Below are 21,248 nucleotides of genomic sequence, written 5' to 3' on the forward strand. Positions count from 1 at the left end.
ACACAAATGAGAGAACACCCCACCCACTCTGACCATTTTACTCACCTTAGCAGATTTACTTTAATTACGCTTTTTTGCTTGTTTACTGACATCGTCCATATTCAACGGGTGTTGAGCATTCGTAAATTAATCAGTTATTCTGCGCTCTGGCACACCCAGACGAGAGTGCTCTCAAATCAGAGTAGATGGCCAGACTGAATTTACGAATGCACCTGAAATGGTTAATTGCATTGTGGAGTCTTTTGTTAAGACATCTAGCTAGCTAGCTAGGTAAACAATGAACCGTCATCCCAACTCATGACATTAATACCCTTCATGAATCTGCAGGTAGCTATCCAACTAGTTTCAATGTCACCTAGTTAACATTAGGCTGTAACTAGCCAAGCAAATGGCTCTGAGATATAAATAATAAGATCATACATGTGACGTTAGCTAGCGAGCCAGCCAGCTAGCTTTAGACAGCTAATAGTACACTTTAACTTGAAATGAAACCACTTTGTCAAAATAAAAGTGTAATATCTGAAAAAGTAGCTAACTAGACTATGTTACCTGTATACATCATGGATGGACGTGTGTCCTGTCGGATGTGATGGTGTCCTTTAGTTTGAAGATGAAATCTGGAGACAGGTGTTTTCTCCACCTCCTTAGCTATCGTACCCAAATTCCACTGATTTCAAAACTTGGTCCTCCAGAAAGTGGAAAGCAACACTTATGCAGTTTTACTATGTGATGCATATAAAAATTCAGACTTAGATAGGATTACCTAGACATACTGACCAGCTCAAATAAACAGAAGCGTGCTCCATGGCAGACCAATCCAATTTCTCGGCATTTCCAGCCCATCTCATCATGGCTAGCGGGAAGTTTGCATCTTTTCTGTGGCTAAACCAACCAGGCCCGTAATTTAATAATTGTATTCATATGTACAGATGGCATACTAGTTAGTTAAAATTAAAATTCACATGTTCCAGAAGGCATTTGTGCCAAACAATGCATTTTAATCCAATTAAAATAAGTTTATGTTCAAACGGCTTTCCTGTGAAATGGTGACATAAGCCTAGTTTCCTGAAACGGGTCACATACAATACCGATCAAATGTTTTAGAACACCTCCTCATTCAGGGGTTTTTATTTATTTTTTAAAATGTTCTTTATTTAAGAATAATAGTGAAAACATAAACTATGAAATAACATTTATGGAATCCTGTAGTAACGAAGAAAGGGTTTAAACAAATACAAAATATTTGAGATTCTTCAAATAGCCACCCGTTGCCTTGATGACAGCTTTGAAAACTCTTGATATTCTCTCATCCAGCTTCATGAGGTAGTCACCTGGAATGCATTTCAATTAACTGGTGTGCCTTCTTAAAAGTTAATGTATGGATTTCTATCCTTCCTAATGCATTTGAGCCAATCAGTTGTGAGGGGGTATACAGAAGACAAGTCCATATTATGGCAAGAACAGCTCAAATAAGCAAAGAAAGTCAATCAGGAAAATGTCAACAACTTTGTTAAGTTCTTTCAAGTGCGTGCAGTCACAAAAATCATAAAGAGCTATGATGAAACTGGCTCTCATGAGGACCGCCACAGGAATGGAAGACCCATACTTACCTCTGCTGCAGAGGATAAGTTAATTCAAGTTACCAGGCTCAGAAATTACAGCCCAAATAAATGCTTCAGAGTTCAAGTAACATCTCAACATCAACTGTTCAGAGGAGACTGTGCGAATCAGGCCTTCATGGTCAAACTGCTGCAAAGAAACCACTACTAAAGGACACAACCAATAAGAAGATACTTGCTTGGGCCAAGAAACACGAGCAATGGACATTACACCAGTGGAAATTTCTCCTTTGGTCTAGAGTCCAAATTTGAGATTTTTGGTTCCAACCGTTATGTCTTTGTGAGACGTGGTGTGGTTGAGCGGACGATCTCCGCATTTGTATTTCTCACCATAAAGCATGGAGAGGAAATGTTATGGTGTGGGGGTGCTTTACTGGTGAAACTGTCTGTGATTTATTTAGAATTCAAGGCACAATTAACCACTTAACCAGCACCACACCATTCTGCAGCGATACGCCGTCCCATTTGGTTTGGGCTAAGTGGGACTATCATTTGTTTTTCAACAGGACAATGACCAAAACACCTCCCGACGGTGTAAGGGCTACAGTGCCTTGCAAAGGTATTCACCCCCTTGGCGTTTTAATATTTTGATGCATTACAACCTGTCATTTAGATGTATTTTTATTTGGATTTCGTGTAATGGACATACATACAACAGTCCAAATTGGTGAAGTGAAATGAAAAAAATAACTTTTTCTTAAGTCAAAAGAATAAAAAACGGAAAAGTGGTGCGTATTCACCCCCTTTGCTATGAAGCCCCTAAATAAGATCTGGTGCAACCAATTACCTTCAGAGGTCACATCATTAGTCCACCTGTGTGCAATCAAATTGTCACATGATCTGTCAAATGATCTCAGTATAGATACACCTATTCTGAAAGGCCCCAGAGTCTGCGGCACCACCAAGCAAGCGACACTATGAAGATCAAGGAGCTCTACAAACAGGTCAGGAACACAGTTGTGGAGAAGTACTGATCAGTGTTTTTTTTTTAAATATACAAAACTTTGAACATCCCACAGAGCACCATTAAATCCATTATTAGAAAATGGAAAGAATATGGCACCACAACAAACCTGCCAAGAGAGGGCCGCCCACCAAAACTCACGGACCAGGCTTAAAGATTGCTGTACACCAGCGGAACCCATCCAACTTGAAGGAGCTGGAGCAGTTTTGCCTTGAGGAATGGGCAAAAATCACTGTGACTAGATGTGCCAGGCTTATAGAGACATACCCTAAGAGACTTGAAGCTGTATTTGCTGCAAAAGTGGCTCTACAATGTATTGCCTTTGGGAGGGGGAGTGAATAGTTATACACGCTCAAGTTTTCTTTTTCTTGTTTGTTTCACATAAAAAATACCTTCAAAGTGGTAGGCATGTTGTGTAAATCAAATGATACACACCCCCCAAAAATACATTTTAATTCCAGGCTGTAAGGCAACAAAATACTAAAAATGCCAAGGGTGGTGAATACTTTCGCAAGCCACTGTATTTGACCAAGAAGGATAGTGATGGAGTAATGCATCAGATGAGTTTAATTGTTTTGTTACTTATATAACATTATGAGCAGACTATAAAAGGTTTGCAATGCGCTGGTTAGCATTTAGTTGGTAATCTATATGTTATTTTAAATGAACACAATAGCGGCCTTTGTGTTCAGTGCCAGTATTACCGAATATACCGGTATGGCACAAGGTCTGTATAAAGGTATGACAATCTGGATACCGCCCAAGCCTACTTACATGCCCTTTTCCAACAATGCAGAGTTAAGAGTTAGCAGTCTTGTTTAGCAGTCTTATGGCTTGGGTGTAGACGTTGATCAGGGTCCTGTTGGTTCCAGATTAGGTGCACTGGTACTACTTGCTATGCGGTAGCAGAGAGAACAGTATATGGCTTGGGTGGCTTTGAAACATTTTTGTGCCTTCCTCTGACACTGCCTGGTGTCGAGGTCCTGGCAGGCAGGGAGCTCGGCCCCAGTGATATATTGGGCCGTACTCACCACCCTATGTAGTGTCTTGTGGTTAGGTGCTTTGCAGTTACAGTACCAAGCGGTGATGCTGCCAGTCAAGATGCTCTCAGTGGTGCAGCTGTATAACTTTTTGAGGAGCTGAGGGCCCTTGCCAAAATAATGTCAGACTCCTGAGAGGGAAGAGATGCTGACGTGCCCCTTTCACAACTGTGTGTGTGGACCATATTAACTCCTTAGTGATGTGGACACCGAGGAACTTGGAGATCCCGACCCATTCCACTACAGTCCCATCGATGTGGATGGGTGCGTCCTTGGCCATCAGTTTCCTGTAATCCACAATCAGTTTATTTGTCTTGCTGATGTTGAGGGAGAGGTTGTTCACCTGGCCAGATCTCTGACCTCCTCCCTATAGGCTGTCTCATCGTCATGTCATCTGCAAACTTAATGACGGTGCTGGAGTTGTGCATGGATGGATTTTAAAGAACTGATTCAGTCAGCTTGCTGCTTGCTCCGTAATATATGGCCCTGTGCGATCCCTACATTTTATTTTTAGCCTTCCATAATTGAACATGAGACTATTGCAGCTCTGTTGGTTTAACATTTATTGACAATTTTGATACCTTCTGGAAGCAAAGCTTGTTTTATAATTTGGGTTGCTGGATCATTTCACAACATTATAAGGCTGTGTTGAGACAATGACTTATCAATGACCCAAGCCCAGCTCAGTTAATCCCTACCATTACTTATTACCTAACTTATGTCCCTCAAACTGCCCTGAATGCCTCTGCTGATAATACAGCTATTGTGTGCAGTAATCATGTGAATATAAACCAAAGTTATACTGTTAGCACTGAGGCGGTGTGCCTTAGTAGGGAAGTCCACTGTGTGCAGCTCACCCTGCACTAGCATTGATAACACAAGCATGTCTACTTCTGCTAAGCTTTCCAGTAAAGCAATGAAAACAATCAAGCATCCCAGAAAAGTGCTAACAATAGCCCACTTTAACATAAGTAGCTTAAGAAACAAGGTTCATCAAAGTAACAGATGACATTCTGAAACTCACTTAGATAATACCTTTGATGATACAGTAGTAGCAATACATGGTTATAACATTTCTGTTTATATATAGAAGCACATTCCTGTAAAGCTTACAGAGGATCTCATGTTAAATACTGTTGTAGTAATATGTGACCGACCGCATCGATTCAGTCTTATGTAGCAACATTTCAAGGTGTTGCTGTTTATATTCAGAACCACGTTCCTGTAAATATTAGAGAGGATCTCATGTCAAATACTGTTGAAGTAATATGGCTACAGGTTCACTTCCCTCACCTAAAGCCCATTCTTGTGGGAAGCCCCCTTTTGTAGTTCAAATAGCTGAGCAATCAGCCCGTTACCAACGCTCAGGAAACCTTTGGGAAAAAATGTGTTTGACCAGATACATGCTATTTTACAGTAAACAAACTGACAACATACTTTCAGCACACTTATAGGGAAGGATATTCAACAAGCATGCACTTACAGAAATGACTGATGTTTGGCTGAGAGAAATTGATGATAAAACAATTGTACTTGCTGTTTTGTTAGACTTCGGTGGGGCTTTTGACATTATTGATCAACGTCTGCTGATGGAAATTGTATGTGTTATGTCTTTACACCCCCTGCTATAATGTGGCTACAGAGTTGCCTGTCTAACAGAACACAGGGGGTGTTTTTTAATTGAAGCCTCTCTTTGTGCGTCGAGCCAACAGGAATAAACATCTCTCCGGGAAGAAGAAGGGGTATGTTTCATGATTAACGACTCAAGGTGTAATTGTAACAACATACAGGAACTCAAGTCCTTTGGTTCACCTGACCTAGAATTCCTCGCAATCAAATGTTGACCATATTATCTCCCAAGGGAATCCTCCTCGGTTATTGTCACAGCCATTTATATACACCCTCAAGCCGATACATTGACAGTCCTCAAGGAACTTCACTGGACTTTTTGCAAACTGGAAAACATATCCTAAAGCTGTATTTACTGTAGCTGGGGATTTTAACAAAGAAAATTTGAGACCAAGGCTACCTAAATTCAATCAGCATATTGACTGTAGCACTCGTGCTGGAAAAACTGGATAACTGGATCACTGCCACTCTAACTTCCATGATGCATACAAGGCCCTCCCCCACCCTCCTTTTTCGTCAAATCTGACCACGACACCATTTTGCTCCTCCATTCCTATAGGTAGACACTCAAACAGGATGTACCCATGCTAAAACCTATTCAATGCTGGTCTGACCAATCGGAATCCATGCTTCAAGATTGTTTTGATCACACGGACTGGGACAGAGAATAATATCGACGAAAACACTGATTCCGGCGACGACAGAGATGGCCGCCTCGCTTCGCGTTCCTAGGAAACTATGCAGTATTTTGTTTTTTTACGTGTTATTTCTTACATTGGTACCCCAGGTAATCTTAGGTTTCATTACATACAGTCGGGATGAACTGCTGAATATAAGAGCAACATCAACTCACCATCAGTACGACCAGGAATATGACTTTCCCGAAGCGGATCCTGTGTTCTGCCTTCCACCCAGGACAACGGAATGGATCCCAGCCTGCGACCCAAAACAACGATGTCGTAAAAGAGGGAAACTAAGCGGTCTTCTGGTCAGGCTCCGGAGACGGGCACATCGCGCACCACTCCCTAGCATACTAATCGCAAATGTCCAGTCTCTTGACAACAGGGTTGATGAAATCCGAGCAAGGGTAGCATTCCAGAGGGACATCAGAGACTGTAACGTTCTTTGCTTCACGGAAACATGGCTCACTCGAGAGAAGCTAACGGAATCGGTTACAGACAGAAACTAAAACAAGAAGCTCCCGCGCTCAGGTTTGTTCAACGCTGGTCCGACCAATCTGATTCCATGCATCAAGACTGCTTCGGTCACGTGGACTGGGATACGTTTCGCATTGCGTCAAACAACAACATTGACGAATATGCTGATTCGGTGAGTGAGTTCATTAGAAAGTGCATTGATGATGTCGTTCTCATAGCAACGATTGAAACCGTGGATTTATGGCAGCATTCGCGTGAAACTGAAAGCGCAAACCACTGCTTTTAACCAGGGAAAGGTGACAGGAAACATGACCCAATACAAACAGTGTAGCTATTCCCTCCGCAAGGCAATCAAACAAGCTAAGCGTCAGTATAGAGACAAAGTAGAGTCACAATTCAACGGCTTAGACACAAGAGGTATGTGGCAGAGTCTACAGTCAATCACGGATTACAAAAAGAAAACCAGCCCCGTCTCGGACCAGGATGTCTTGCTCCCAGGCAGACTAAATAACTTTTTTGCCCGCTTTGAGGACAATACAGTGCCACTGACACGGCCCCTCAACCAAAACCTGCGGACTCTCCTTCACTGCAGCCGACGTGAGTAAAACATTTAAATGTGTTAACCCTTGCAAGGCTGCAGGCCCAGACGGCATCCCCAGCCGCCCCCTCAGAGCATGCGCAGACCAGCTGGCTGGTGTGTTTACGGACATATTATCAATCCTCATCCCAGTCTGCTGTTCCCACATGCTTCAAGAGGGTCACCATTGTCCCTGTTCCCAAGAAAGCTAAGGTAACTGAGCTAAACAACTACCACCCCGTAGCACTCACTTCCGTCATCGTGAAGTGCTTTGAGAGACTAGTCAAGGACCATATCACCTCCACCCTACCTGACACCCACTCCAATTTGCTTACCGCCTAAATAGGTCCACAGACAATGCAATCTCAACCACACTGCATACTGCCCTAACCCATCTGGACAAGAGGAATACCTATGTGAGAATGCTGTTCTTCGACTACAGCTCAGCATTTAACACCATAGTACCCTCCAAATTCGTCATCAAGCTCGAGACCCTGGGTCTCGACCCCACCCTGTGCAATTGGGTACTGGACTTCCTGACGGGCCGCCCCCAGGTGGTGAGGGTAGGTAACAACATCTCCACCCCGCTGATCCTCAACACTGGGGCCCCACAAAGGTGCGTTCTGAGCCCTCTCCTGTACTCCCTGTTCACCCACGAATGCGTGGCCATGCACGCCTCCAACTCAATTATCAAGTTTGCGGACGACACTACAGTGGTAGGCATGATTACAGACAATGACGACAACAACCTCACACAACGTCAACAAAACAAAGGAGATGATTGTGGACAGCAGAGGGAGCACCCCCCAATCCACATCGATGGGACAGTAGTGGAGAGGGTAGTTAGTTTTAAGTTCCTCGGGGTACACATCACGGACAAACTGAATTGGTCCACCCACACAGACAGCGTCGTGAAGAAGGCGCAGCAGTGCCTCTTCAACCTCAGGAGGTTGAAAAAAATCGGCTTGTCACCAAAAGCACTCACAAATTTCTACAGATGCACAATCGAGAGCATCCTGTCGGGCTGTATACCCGCCTGGTACGGCAACTGCTCCGCCCACAACCGTAAGGCTCTCCAGAGGGTAGTGAGGTCTGCACAACGCATCACTGGGGGCAAACTACCTGCACTCCAGGACACCTACACCACCCGATGTCACAGGAAGGCCATAAAGATTATCAAGGACAACATCCACCCGAGCCACTGCCTGTTTACCCCGCTATCATCCAGAAGGCAAGGTCAGTACAGGTGCATCAAAGCAGGGACCGAGAGACTGCTTTCCCCACATGCTTCAAAATGGCCACCATTGTTCAGCTACCCAAGTAGCACTCACTTCTGTCATCATGAAGTGCTTTGAGAGACTAGTCAAGGATCATATCACCTTCACCTTACCTGTCACCCTAGACCCACTTCACTAGGCCATCACACTGCACACTGCCCTATTCTATCTGGAAAAGAGGAATACCTGTGTAAGAACGCTGTTCATTGACTATAGCTCAGCAATCAACACTATAGTACCCTCCAAGCTCATCATAAGCTTAAGGCCCAGAGTCTCAACCCTGCCCTGTGCAATTGGGTCCTGGGCTTCCCGATGGGCCCACCAGGTGGTGAGGGTAGGAAACAACATCTCCACTTCACTGATCCTCAACACTGGGGCCCCACAAGGGAGCGTGCTCAGCCCTCTCCTGTACTCCCTGTTCACCCATGACTGCATGGCCATGAACGCCTCCAACTCAATCATCAAGTTTGCAGATGACACAACAGTAGTAGGCTTGATTACCAACAACAACAAGACAGCTTACAGGGAGGACATGAGGGCACTCGGAGTGTGGTGTCGGGTAAACACTCAACATCAATAAAACAAAGGAGATGATCGTGGACTCCAGGAAACAGTAGAAGGAGCACCCCCCCTATCCACATCGACGAGACAGCAGTGGAGAAGTTGGAAGGTTTTAAGTTCTTTGCCCTACAAATCATGGACAAACTGAAATGGTCCACCCTCAGGAGGCTGAAGAAACATGGCTTGTCACCTAAACCCTTCACAAACGTTTACAGATGCACAATTGAGAGCATCCTGTCGGGCTGTATCACCGTCTGGTATGGCAACTACACCTCCCACAACTGCAAGGCTCTCCAGAGGGTGGTGCGGTTTGCACAATGCATCTCCGGGGGCAAACTACCTGCCCTCCATGATACCTACAGCACCCGATGTCACCGGAAGGCCAAAAAGATCATCAAGGACAACAACCACCTGAGGCACTGCCTGTTCACCCTGCTACCATCCAGAAGGAGAGGTCAGTACAGGTGCATCAAAGCTGGGACAGAGTGATTGAAAAACAGCTTTTATCTGAAGGCCATCAGACTGTTAAACAGCCATCACTAACACATTGAGGCTGTTGTCTACATACAAACTTGAAATCATTGGCCACTTCAAAAAAATGGATCACTTGTCACATTAATAATGCCACTTTAATAATGTTTACATATCTTGCCTTACTCAATTCATATGTACGTATATACTGTATTTCATACCATCTATTGCATCTTGCCTATGCCTCTCTGTTTATTGCTCATCCATATATGTATATGTAAATATTATTATTCCTTTACTTAGATTTGTGTGTATTAGGTAGGTGTGGAACTGTTAGATTACATGTTAGATATTGCTGCACTGTCGGATCTAGAAGCATAAGCATTTAGCTAAAATTGCAATAACATCTGCAAACCACATGTGAGGCTACGCCTGTTTTGTTCATCTGATTTGTCTTATTATTAAAAAATCTATTTCTGCACCTGCCTTCTGACTCAATGCATATACTTCATAGAATACTGCCTCAGTAATTATGGAATTTTCAGAAGAAAAAGTCTCTGACTGTTGGTGAACAGGGCTACCTACTCCGCCAACACCACGATCAGCTGGTTCAACTGTGTGCCACTACAGAAGACGTCCTCCACCTCCTCCACCGTCTCGATGCGTCTTTCAGCCATTTCAGCAGTCCCAAAAGCCTACCCAGCAGTCTGCCCAGGGAGGCGATGCCCGATTGTTCCTCCAGAACAAGTATGATGGGACCCCATCGAAATGCCGTCGCTTCCTACTCCAGTGCTCCCTCTATTTTGCCCATCAGACGAGAATCCCCACCACCGGGAAGTCCAAGGTTGCCACAGCCATTTCCATGCATATCAGAAAGGTGTTAGAGATGGGTTCCTACGAGGGGTTATTGACTCTGTTCAGGGCGGTTTCTGACCATCTACCAGAGGGCAGAGAGGGAGGTGAGTGACTATTCCATGGGTGCCCAGACTGCTGCAGGTTAGGCCCTCACAACATTTCCATGGATTCGCTCATCGCGGTGGCCATATGTCTGGACAACCTTCTTCAGGAGCGCTGGGCGCCAACCTCTCTTTTCACCCTCCTCATTTGGCTGTCCTGAGCCAGAGCATGAAGCCAAGTAGGTAGGAGTCACACACATCTTCACGGTAGAGCGGAGTCGCCAGAGACAGCTGGGGCTCTGTCCCTATGGTGGCCAGGAGGGGCACCGGCTTCAGCGGTGTCCGGTGAGTCCCAACCCGAGTTCCACTAGGGCAGAGGAGCGGCCCCGTGATCTTATGTCTCCCAGGGTAGGTGTGAGTATTCTATCATTGTTTTCCACCAAACCCTTTCTGGTTTCCATTTCACTGGCTGGCTGGCCCACAGGGAATTTCATCAACCAGGCCCTGGCCTCCACCCTGAACATAACTTTGTACCCGCTCTCCTCTCCTTTTTACCGTCCAAGCCCTGGATAATCGACCATTGGGATCCGGCATAATCATGCACATCACAGTACCACTCACCTTCATCCGTGGGACCCATGCACCAGGAAAGCCTTCCCTTCCTCATCAACACCACACCCGTACAAAAAGTAATCCTTGGCCTCCCTTGGCTCCAACGTCATAACCACATCAAGTCCTGGTCAAGGATGAAAATCACTGCCTGGGCACCAGGATGCCGAAATACCTGCTTCCCATACCCTGTGGTTCCACATCTATTGAGAGTCCGGTAGAGCCCTCCAACCCATCATGTTGTCCTTCTGTATCGTTGGCCCCGTGTTTTGGGACATAGATGTGTACATCTACAGGCTCTGGATAGGGAACCCACACACAGTAAAATACACTTTGATCTTAGAGCAAGGCTTCAATCGCCTTGATAGACCTCTGCGATTGAAGCCTTTCTCTCAGTTCTCAAAGTTTATTGGACATTAGCCACCAGGACACAAGAAAGAGGATGCCGTGTACCCCGTCTTTTCAGCCTAGCTTGGAGTCCCCCTTTCCTTCCTCTTCTTCATCGTTGGCGTAATTATTGCAAACATTCTGAGCAAACAAAGTCATTATTAACACAAAAATATCCATAAAAAAGCAGTCGAGCAGGAACCTGCAAGACACATTCCCTCCTCAGCATTGAAGTGTGTGTGTGTGTGTGTGTGAGAGATTTCAGAATCTGACATTCTATCTGTTGATTGTTTGTTGCTGGCAGGATTTACGAGCGAGTGATAGATCCACCTCAGATGGATCTGACCCTGGGCAGTGGAGTGTGGCTGGGTCAGCATAGCCACAAGCACGGCTTCTTCAAGGTAAAACAAACCTTTCACCACCATATACACAATCACTGTAACCATATAATAAGCATGCATGGCTTCTTCAAGGTAACACAGTCTTCACTATCTTGTCATTCTATGGACGGCAGTACCATGCTTTCTCTCTGAAAATATGATTTTACTCGACTTACCCAGAATTAAGAACAAATAGTACTTGCTCACTAGCCAAATGTGTCCTTTTGTAGCATGGTCATCTAGTGATTATCAGGTAAAACTGCCCTACCGTTACTACACATCTATGCTCGTAAAACATCCCTGTCAAGGTTAAAGTGTTTGTACACAATAGAGTACCACACTATGAGTCATAATACCCATAAAGCCTAGAGGTCAAACAGGGAAATGGTTCCAATTCATGTATCTCATAAGGGATTTTAGAAACAATGATTTTGGGGCTGTGTTGTGTGTAGGCTTACCCTGGCGTGACACTTTGATATCTGTGTAAGTCTCTCTAGCACAAGGTACACTTTTATCAATATATTCACACGTATGAACTCCCCCAAAATGAACTGATAATTAGCTTCTAATGTGGCTACCATAAAAAAACTACAAATGCCATGATGATCTGGACTAGACTGCCAAATCGAGGCAAATCTCTGGATGAGGGTTAGGGTCTAATGTTAGCTAAATGTAGTAATGAATAAAAGAGCAATATTTATTTAAATGGACAATTATGTGAACTGTCTTGTGCAGATTTTTAATTGACACAATACCTGTTAGCAAAGGTATCAGCTAGAGATGACATGCAGGAGCTTGCGAGGATTTGTAGTTTTGCATGATGTTTACTTTGATGCTAATTAGCATTTTCGAATTTGAGAGTAGAAATAGTCAAATATATTGATAAAAATCACTTTGTCCAAGAGAGATTTACATGGTTATCAAAACTTCACACCAAGGTATGTTTACACGAAACGCAGCCCTTACTTTAATGGGAAAGATTAAAGGTGGAAAAACAGCCGCTAAGTTTTATGGGTATCATGACACCTCCAATGTTGGGCTCTATTTACCACCATCAGTAACAACACCATGATATGGTAAGACTCTACATACTGAAACCTCAACATAGCTTTATTACTGAGAGAGTGGTAGGGAGAAAGAAGAAGGGGAGTGGGACAGAAAGAGAAAAATAGGGAGGCGTAGAGAGGTGGAGAGAGATCAACGGACCGATATTCCTACATCTTACACCCACCCGCTGAGCAGTCGATGACCTCTTTTCTATCTTCTTCATTTCATCTCATGTATTGATCAGCAATACAGGGTAGATCCTGAATAGATTATCCCATGCCTCCCAGGCCACCCACAGCCTCAGTGCCTGCATTCATTTGGGACACAGCCAGTGTCATCTTCTATTATCCACAGCATCTGTAGTACCCATAACGTGTAGTATGCTCTCTCCACCTGTATGATAATTGCTGGGCCCAGGCAAAGCATCAAGAACTCCACTTCTCTTTCTCTAAGGAAGAAAAAATATGTGTTTAAAGACTGCTCTATATCATCTTGGAAAAATATATTCAGGCAGTTGAAGCGGCAGCTGTCTAGCTCCAGTCTAAGGTGCAGCAGCGTTTAAGTTAGAGTTGATGGGAAGAAAGAGCTGAGACAGATGGCCTAGAAAACTAGAATCATTCTAGGTGTGACTGTGGATGAGGGAGGAGGGGATTTGTTTTTCTGTGTTCAGGATTGATTTGGTGCAGGAGGAAATGTGCAGGAAATTCAATCACACCTAGAGTACCAGTCAAAAGTTTGGACAGACCTACTCATTCAAGGGTTTTTCTTAATTTTTTACTATTTTCTACATTGCAGATTAATAGTGAAGACAAAATAACACATATGGAATCATGTAGTAACCAAAAAAGTGTTAAACAAATGATTTTATATTTGAGATTCTTCAAAGTAGTCACCCTTTGCCTTGATGACAGCTTTGCACACTCTTGGCTTTCTCTCAACCAGCTTCATGAGGGGGTCACCTGGAATCACTGTATTAACAAGTGTGCATTGTTAAAAGTTAATTTGTGGAATTTCTTTCCTTTTAAATGCATTTGAGCCAGTTGTGTTGTGTTATGACATGGTAGGGGGTATACAGAAGAAATGCTCTATTTCCATATTATGACAAGAATAGCTCAAAGGGAAATGACAGTCGATCATTACTTTAAGGCATGAAGATCAGTCAATCAGGAACATTTCTAGAATTTTGAACGTTTCTTCAAGTGCAGTTGCAAAAACCATCAAGCGCTATGATGAAACTACCTCTCATGAGGACCACCACAGGAATGGAAGACCCAGACTTACCTCTGCTACAGAGGTTAAGTTCATTAGAGTTACCAGCCTCAGAAATTGCAGCCAAAATAAATGCTTCAGAATTTAAGTGACAGACACATCTCAACATCAACTGTTTAGAGGAGACTGTGTGAATCAGGCCCTCATGGTCAAACTGCTGCAAAGAAACCACTACTAAAGGACACCAATAAGAAAAGACTTGCTTGGGCCAAGAAACATGAGCAATGGACAATAGGCCCGTGGAATTATGTCCTTTGGTCTGATGATTACACATTTGAAATGTGTGGTTCCAACCGCTTTGTGAGACGCAGAGTAGGTAAATGGATGATCTCTGTGTGATTCCCACCGTGAAGCATGGAGTAGGAGGTGTGATGGTGTGGGAGTGCTTTGCTGGTGACACTTCAGTGATTTATTTAGAATTCAAGGCAAACTTAACCAGCATGGCTACCACAGCATTCTGCAGCAATACGCCATCCCATCTCTTTTGCCCTTAACGGGACTATAATTTGTCTTTCAATAGGACCCAACATACCTCCAGGCTGTGTAAGGGCTATTTGACCAAGAAGGAGAGTGATGGATTGCTGCATCAGATGACCTGGCCTCCACAATCACCTGACCTCAACCTAATTGAGATGGTTTGGGATGAGTTGGACCGCAGAGTGAAGGAAAAGCAGCCAACAAGTGCTCAGCATATGTGGGAACTCCTTCAAGACTGTTGGAAAAGCATTCCTCATGAAGCTGGTTGAGAGAATGCCAAGAGTGTGTAAAGCTGTAAAGCTGCAAAGGGTGGCTACTTTGAAGAATCAAATTATAAAATATAAATTGTATTTGTTTTTTGGTTACTACATGATTCCATATGTGTTATTTCATAGTTTTGATGTCTTCACTATTATTCTACAATGTAGAAAATAGTAAAACATAAAGAAAAAACATTGAATGAGTGGGTGTGTCCAAACTTTTGACTGGTACTGTATTTATTTATTACAACCACTTATTCACAGCTTATGCTATATCTTTTTTTAAAGCATAAAGGCCAAATTATGCAGTCTTAATCCATTACCCACGTTGTCTCTAAAATCAAATAGTTGGATTTACTTAAAAAAGTAAGAACAACGATTTCTACAATGTCTACATTTTGCAGTGTACAAAACAGATTTAGGTTAAAAAACTTGTCAGCATTTGCAGTGTAGAGAGGGTTACAATAATGTTATCTTGGAGTTGTTCTCTATATGATCAGATTCTGTATTTAAACCATAGCCATAAGGCAGTTCCGGAAAATGCCAGATTGGCTGATTTTTAGCCCATTGGGACTGTCTAAATTGTGGTTTGAACACAGAATTATCATTATTTGACTGATAATGGGGGCCTCAAGAAATATAACATTTGCCATTGTGTTAAGAAGTGCCCAGAACGATGTCTAGTCCCTGTCCATCCCTGAATTAAATGCTTATTAAAACAGTCCAAATGTTTATCTGAGAGATGAAGCGAGGCTGTTATTGTTGTCGTTGTTAAGGGTAACTGAAGCCTCAGGTAGCCTGGGGAGCTGTGACACTTCTCCAGTTGTTCTTCTGCCCCCTTCTGTAGTTGTTTTCCTCTGCCATTCTCTCCATTCTCTCCTCTCCTGTGCTGCCATTCTCTACATTTTCTTGTCTGCTGCCATTCTCTCCTCTCCTCTGCTTCCTCGGATAGAAAATGGGAAAAACAGACGCTATAGTCTCCTCCAGCAGGAGATATGGTAAGAAATGTAGAGAGAGCAAGATACTAATTGAGAGAGGCTAGAAATGTATACAAAGAGAGAGGATATTTTAGTGAGAGGTAGAGGGTGCAAGAGAAATTAAGTGAGCAAGAGATAAAAATTGGGAGAACAAGAGAAATTGAGAGAGATCAAGGTGAATAAATACAGAACGGGTGTGATAGAGAAAGAAGATACCAGGTGAATAGACTAGTGGTAGTTTCTTCCATCAAGGGGAGTAGAGTGGCTCGGTGAGGGTGAGATAATGACTTTAAATAAACATGTTGCATCCCAAATGGCATCCTATTCCCTGCATAGTGCACTACGTAGGGAATAGGATCCCATTAGGGATATGCATCCAAAGGCTATGCTTCTCCACACCATTGTCACTAGCTGAGAGAGAGATTTAGATTTAGATTTAATATTTAGTGTTTAAAATTCACGTAAAAAAAAGTTAAAATCTTACGCTTCGAGCTCCAACATACTGGACTAAGTGAAATAATATAATAAATGGTAACAAAAAACAACTGAAATAGAAATAAACTATGCAAAAAAAGAAATGTCCTCTCACTGTCAACTGTGTTTATTTTCAGCAAACTGAACGTGTAAATATTTGTATTAACATAACAAGATTCAACAACCGAGACATAAACTGAACAAGTTCCACAGACATGTGACTAACAGAAATTGAATAATGTGTCCCTGAACAAAGGGGGGGGGGTGTGACACACCGCCCCAGACCATGACAGTCCCTCCACCTCCAAATCGATCCCGCTCCAGAGTACAGGCCTCGGTGTAACGCTCATTCCTTCGGCGATAAACGCGAATCCGACCATCACCCCTGGTGAGACAAAACCGCATCTAGTCAGTGGAGAGCACTTTTTGCCAGCCCTGGTCAAAGTATTTTGTGTTTATCTTTATGTATTTGGTCAGGCCAGGGTGTGGCATGGAGTTTTTGTATTGTGGTGTGTTTTGTCTTGGGGTTTTGGTGTGTATATATTTGGATTGTAGCTAGTGGGGTTATCTAGCAAGGTCTATGGCTGTCTGGAGTGATTCTCAATCAGAGGCAGGTGCTTATCGTTGTCTCTGATTGGGAACCATATTTAGGCAGCCATATTCTTTGAGTTTGTCGTGGGTGATTGTCCTTAGTGTCCTATGTGTACTCTCGGTTAGTTTGCACTAGATAGGCTGTTTCGATTACGTTTATTGTTTTGTGTAGTGTTCGTGTTTCTTTGTTTGATTAAACATGAATCTCAATCGACACGCTGCAGTTTGGTCCGACTCTCCTTCATCACCACACTTAGAAAACCGTAACACCTGTCTGGTCCAGTGACGGTGTGTTTGTGCCCATAGGCAACATTGTTGCCAGTGATGTCTGATGAGGATCTGCCTTACATCAGGCCTAAAAGCCCTCAGTCCAGCCTCTCTCAGCCTATTGCGGACAGTCTGAGCACTGATGGAGGGATTGTGGGTTCCTGGTGTAACTCGGGCTGTTGCCATCCTGTACCTGTCCCGCAGGTGTGATGTTCGGATGTACCGATCCTAGGCAGGTGTTGTTACACGTGGTCTGCCACTGTGAGGATGATCGTTTGTCCACCCTGTCTCCATGTAGCGCTGTCTTAGGCGTCTCACAGTACAGACATTGCAATTTATTGCCCTGATCACATCTGCAGTCCTCATGCCTTCTTGCAGCATGCCTAAGGCACGTTCACACAGATGAGCAGGGACCCTGGGCATCTTTATTTTGGTGTTTTCAGAGTCAGTAGAAAGGCCTCTTTAGTGTCCTAAGTTTTCATAACTGTGACCTTAATTGCATACCGTCTGTAAGCTGTCAGTGTCTTAACAACCATTCCACAGGTGCATGTTCATGAATTGTTTATGGTTCATTGAACATGCATTGGAAACAGTGTTTTAAACCCTTTACAATGAGGATCTGTGAAGTTATTTGGATTTTTACAAATTATCTTTGAAAGACAGGGTCCTGAAAAAGGGATGTTTCTTTTTTTGCTGAGTTTAGCAGTATATATTGTGGCAGACCAGGGGGTTGGGTCAAAACGCTTACACAGATCAGACACAGACAGAGTAGGATTAGCTCAGTTTCAAAGGTGTTTATTAAAATAATAGTTCAAAAGAAAATAATAGGTCTCCCACTTGAGATCCTCTCCGGGATTCCGTGTTCTTGGCTCCAGGTCTTGCTGTGTCCTGTGGGGATCAAAAACTGAACTCACTCCTGTTACCTCTGCAACCGTCTCCAACTATACAGGAGTCCTTTCTTCCCCACTCTCTCCCCTGTGTGCTGCTCTTCTGGCAGCTTTATGGGACTTGTACAGCTGGTGAGCAATCAGCCCTTGATTACTCACCAACTCCCAATCAACCCCAATTAGTCCTGGCTGGAGAGCCCATCGAGACCTGGCATGTCCAGCAGATGTAGCCATCGCCTAGTGATGTGTACTCCGTCTGTCACCAGGCCTTGACGAGTCTCTCCCTGGTGGCTGACCTGCTGTACGCCACAATATGTACATAATAACAACTGTGGCAGTGATTAATAAATAAATCTCCATTGGGGTGGAGGCAGAGTAAATACTGTTGAGGAGGAGATTAGATGAGTTTATTAGTCTCTTGCACAGGGTTGCAGATTTAATTGCAGGGCACAGTGACATTTTTAAGCTCCAACAATGCAGGTCAATAAGAGAACTGAATGAAACAATAATAATTTATACATATTTACAACTGTGACAATGATACATGTCCATTGTGGTGTAGGGGCAGGGTAAATGTCCATGGGGGTGGGGAAGAGTGTCCCAGAGGGAATGTCATTAGGGGGGAAACAGGGGGGTAGACAGTCCTGAGGCAGGAGGGGGACAGGGGGAGCAGGTAGCTAGCTGCCTAGTGTTGGCTATTCAGCAACCTGATGGTATGGGGGTAGAAGTTATTGGCCAGTCTGACAGTTTTTGTCATGATGCTCCTATACTGCCTGTGTCCGAGTGATGGATCAGGAGGCTTGGGAGGCCTTGACGATGTTCTTGACCTTCCTGTGAGACCTGGTGTTGTAGGTGTCCTGTGGAGGGCAGGCAGTGTGCAACCAATGGTGCGTTCGGCTGAGCGTACCACCCTCTGTAGAAACTTGCAGTCAGCGGTGGTGGAGTTCCCGTACCAGGCTGTGATGCTGCCCAACAGTATGCTCTCAATGGTGCATGTGTATAACACTGTGAGGGCCCCCGGGAACAGGCTAAATTTCTTCAGTCTCCTGAGGTTCAAGAGTCAATGATATATCAATAATATTTCAAGCGCAGTGCGCGGCAGATGTTTATTACGCCTTCGGAGAAGGCAGGAATTGTGGTCACAGGCAGGCAATGGTCAACCACAGGTAGGCAGTCAAAAACAAACAATACCTCACAACCATTCAAACAGAAATAACTGAACTAAATAGGGAGCTGATAAGACCAGGTGAGAAAGGAACACAGGTGAAATCAATGAACAAAAATGAAAGACGGGGCTATTTTCCAGAACACAAAGAAAAAAAAGAACACAAAAGAAGTTTGACTAAGAAACGAAAAGCAAAACCTTATGATAAGCAGCATATCTCTCCTTCAGTTTCCCGAAATGTTGCGATTGTTGATCCGGGTTGTTGTCGGGTTTTTTAGATTTTTGATCTGGGTAAGTTTTTGAAGACACCATCGGTATCAGATCATATATGCATTTTTTTATGAAACCAGCTGAGTTGGTGTATTCATTGATGTTATTCCCAGAGGTGTCCCGGAACGTATTGCAGTCCACATGATGAAAACAGTCATGGAACATGGAGTATGATTGGTCAGACCAGCATTACAGACCTGACCACAGGAATTTCTCTCTTGAACTTTGTAGGCGTGAAGGATCAAAATGGAGTTGTGGTCAGATTTGCCATATCAAGGAAGGGAGAGAGCCTTATACCCCCAGTGGTCAAGAGTGGAATTTCCACGAGTTGGACACAAATATTTGCACGAACAGACATGCACTCATGCACACACACTCGAACAGAGGCAATCATCATTTGCCAGAAGGTCTGCATTCACTTCTACAAGAATACATAATCTTGTATGATGCACATATTGTCTACAGTAGGGCTACACTATTACTCCGAAGAGGCATTGTGATCTAATAGTCTCCACATACACTGCTCAAAAAAATAAAGGGAACACTAAAATAACACATCCTAGATCTGAATGAATGAAATATTCTTATTAAATACTTTTTTCTTTACATAGTTGAATGTGCTGACAACAAAATCACACACAAATGATCAATGGAAATCAAATGTATCAACCCATGGAGGTCTGGATTTGGAGTCACACTCAAAATTAAAGTGGAAAACCACACTACAGGCTGATCCAACTTTGATGTAATGTCCTTAAAACAAGTCAAAATGAGGCTCAGTAGTGTGTGTGGCCTCCACGTGCCTGTATAACCTCCCTACAACGCCGGGGCATGCTCCTGATGAGGTGGCGGATGGTCTCCTGAGGGATCCCCTCCCAGACCTGGACTAAAGCATCCGCCAACTCCTGGACAGTCTGTGGTGCAACGTGGCGTTGGTGGATGGAGCGAGACATGATGTCCCAGATGTGCTCAATTGGATTCAGGTCTGGGGAACGGGCGGGCCAGTCATAGCATCAATGCCTTCCTCTTGCAGGAACTGCTGACACACTCCAGCCACATGAGGTCTAGCATTGTCTTGCAATAGGAGGAACCCAGGGCCAACCACACCAGCATATGGTCACACAAGGGGTCTGAGGATCTCATCTTGGTACCTAATGGCAGTCAGGCTACCTCTGGCGAGCACATAGAGGACTGTGCGGCCCCCCAAAGAAATGCCACCCCACACCATGAATGACCCACCGCCAAACCGGTCATGCTGGAGGATGTTGCAGGCAGCAGAACGTTCTCCACGGCGTCTCCAGACTGTCACGTCTGTCACATGTGCTCAGTGTGAACCTGCTTTCATCTGTGAAGAGCACAGGGCACCAGTGGCGAATTTGCCAATCTTGGTGTTCTCTGGCAAAAGCCAAACGTCCAGCACGGTGTTGGGCTGTAAGCACAACCCCCACCTGTGGACGTCGGGCCCTCATACCACCCTCATGGAGTCTGTTTCTGACCGTTTGAGCAGACACATGCACATTTGGGGCGGCAGGGTAGCCTAGTGGTTAGAGCGTTGGACTAGTAACCGAAAGGTTGCAAGTTCGAATTCCTGAGCTGACAAGGTACAAATCTGTCGTTCTGCCCCTGAACAGGCAGTTAACCCACTGTTCCTAGGCCGTCATTGAAAATAAGAATTTGTTCTTAACTGACTTGCCTAGTAAAATAAAGATCAAATCAAAAAATAATAATGATAATTTGTGGCCTGCTGGAGGTCATTTTGCAGGGATCTGGCAGTGCTCCTCCTGCTCCTCTTTGCACAAAGGCGGAGGTAGCGGTCCTGCTGCTGGGTTGTTGCCCTCCTACGGCCTCCTCCACATCTCCTCATGTATTGGCCTGTCTCCCGGTAGCGCCTCCATGCTCTGGACACTACGCTGACAGACTCAGCAAACCTTCTTGCCACAGCTCGCATTGATGTGCCATCCTGGATGAGCTGCACTACCTGAGCCACTTGTGTGGGT

The 21,248-nt window shown here is 44.2% G+C and overlaps 1 protein-coding gene across 1 annotated transcript in view; it reads left to right on the forward strand.

The window, feature by feature from the left end:
- The window catches only part of LOC109895039 (protein kinase C-binding protein NELL1), a 435,218-nt gene that overhangs the window by 143,144 nt on the left and 270,826 nt on the right, over positions 1 to 21,248 (forward strand). The window contains exon 5 of the mRNA XM_020488694.2: positions 11,492 to 11,588. Within this exon, the coding sequence (XP_020344283.1) occupies positions 11,492 to 11,588 (97 nt within the window). The remainder of the gene's footprint in view (positions 1 to 11,491; positions 11,589 to 21,248) is intronic.

This window comes from Oncorhynchus kisutch, linkage group LG8 (assembly GCF_002021735.2).
Source record: "Oncorhynchus kisutch isolate 150728-3 linkage group LG8, Okis_V2, whole genome shotgun sequence".
Taxonomy (NCBI): Eukaryota; Metazoa; Chordata; class Actinopteri; order Salmoniformes; family Salmonidae; genus Oncorhynchus; species Oncorhynchus kisutch.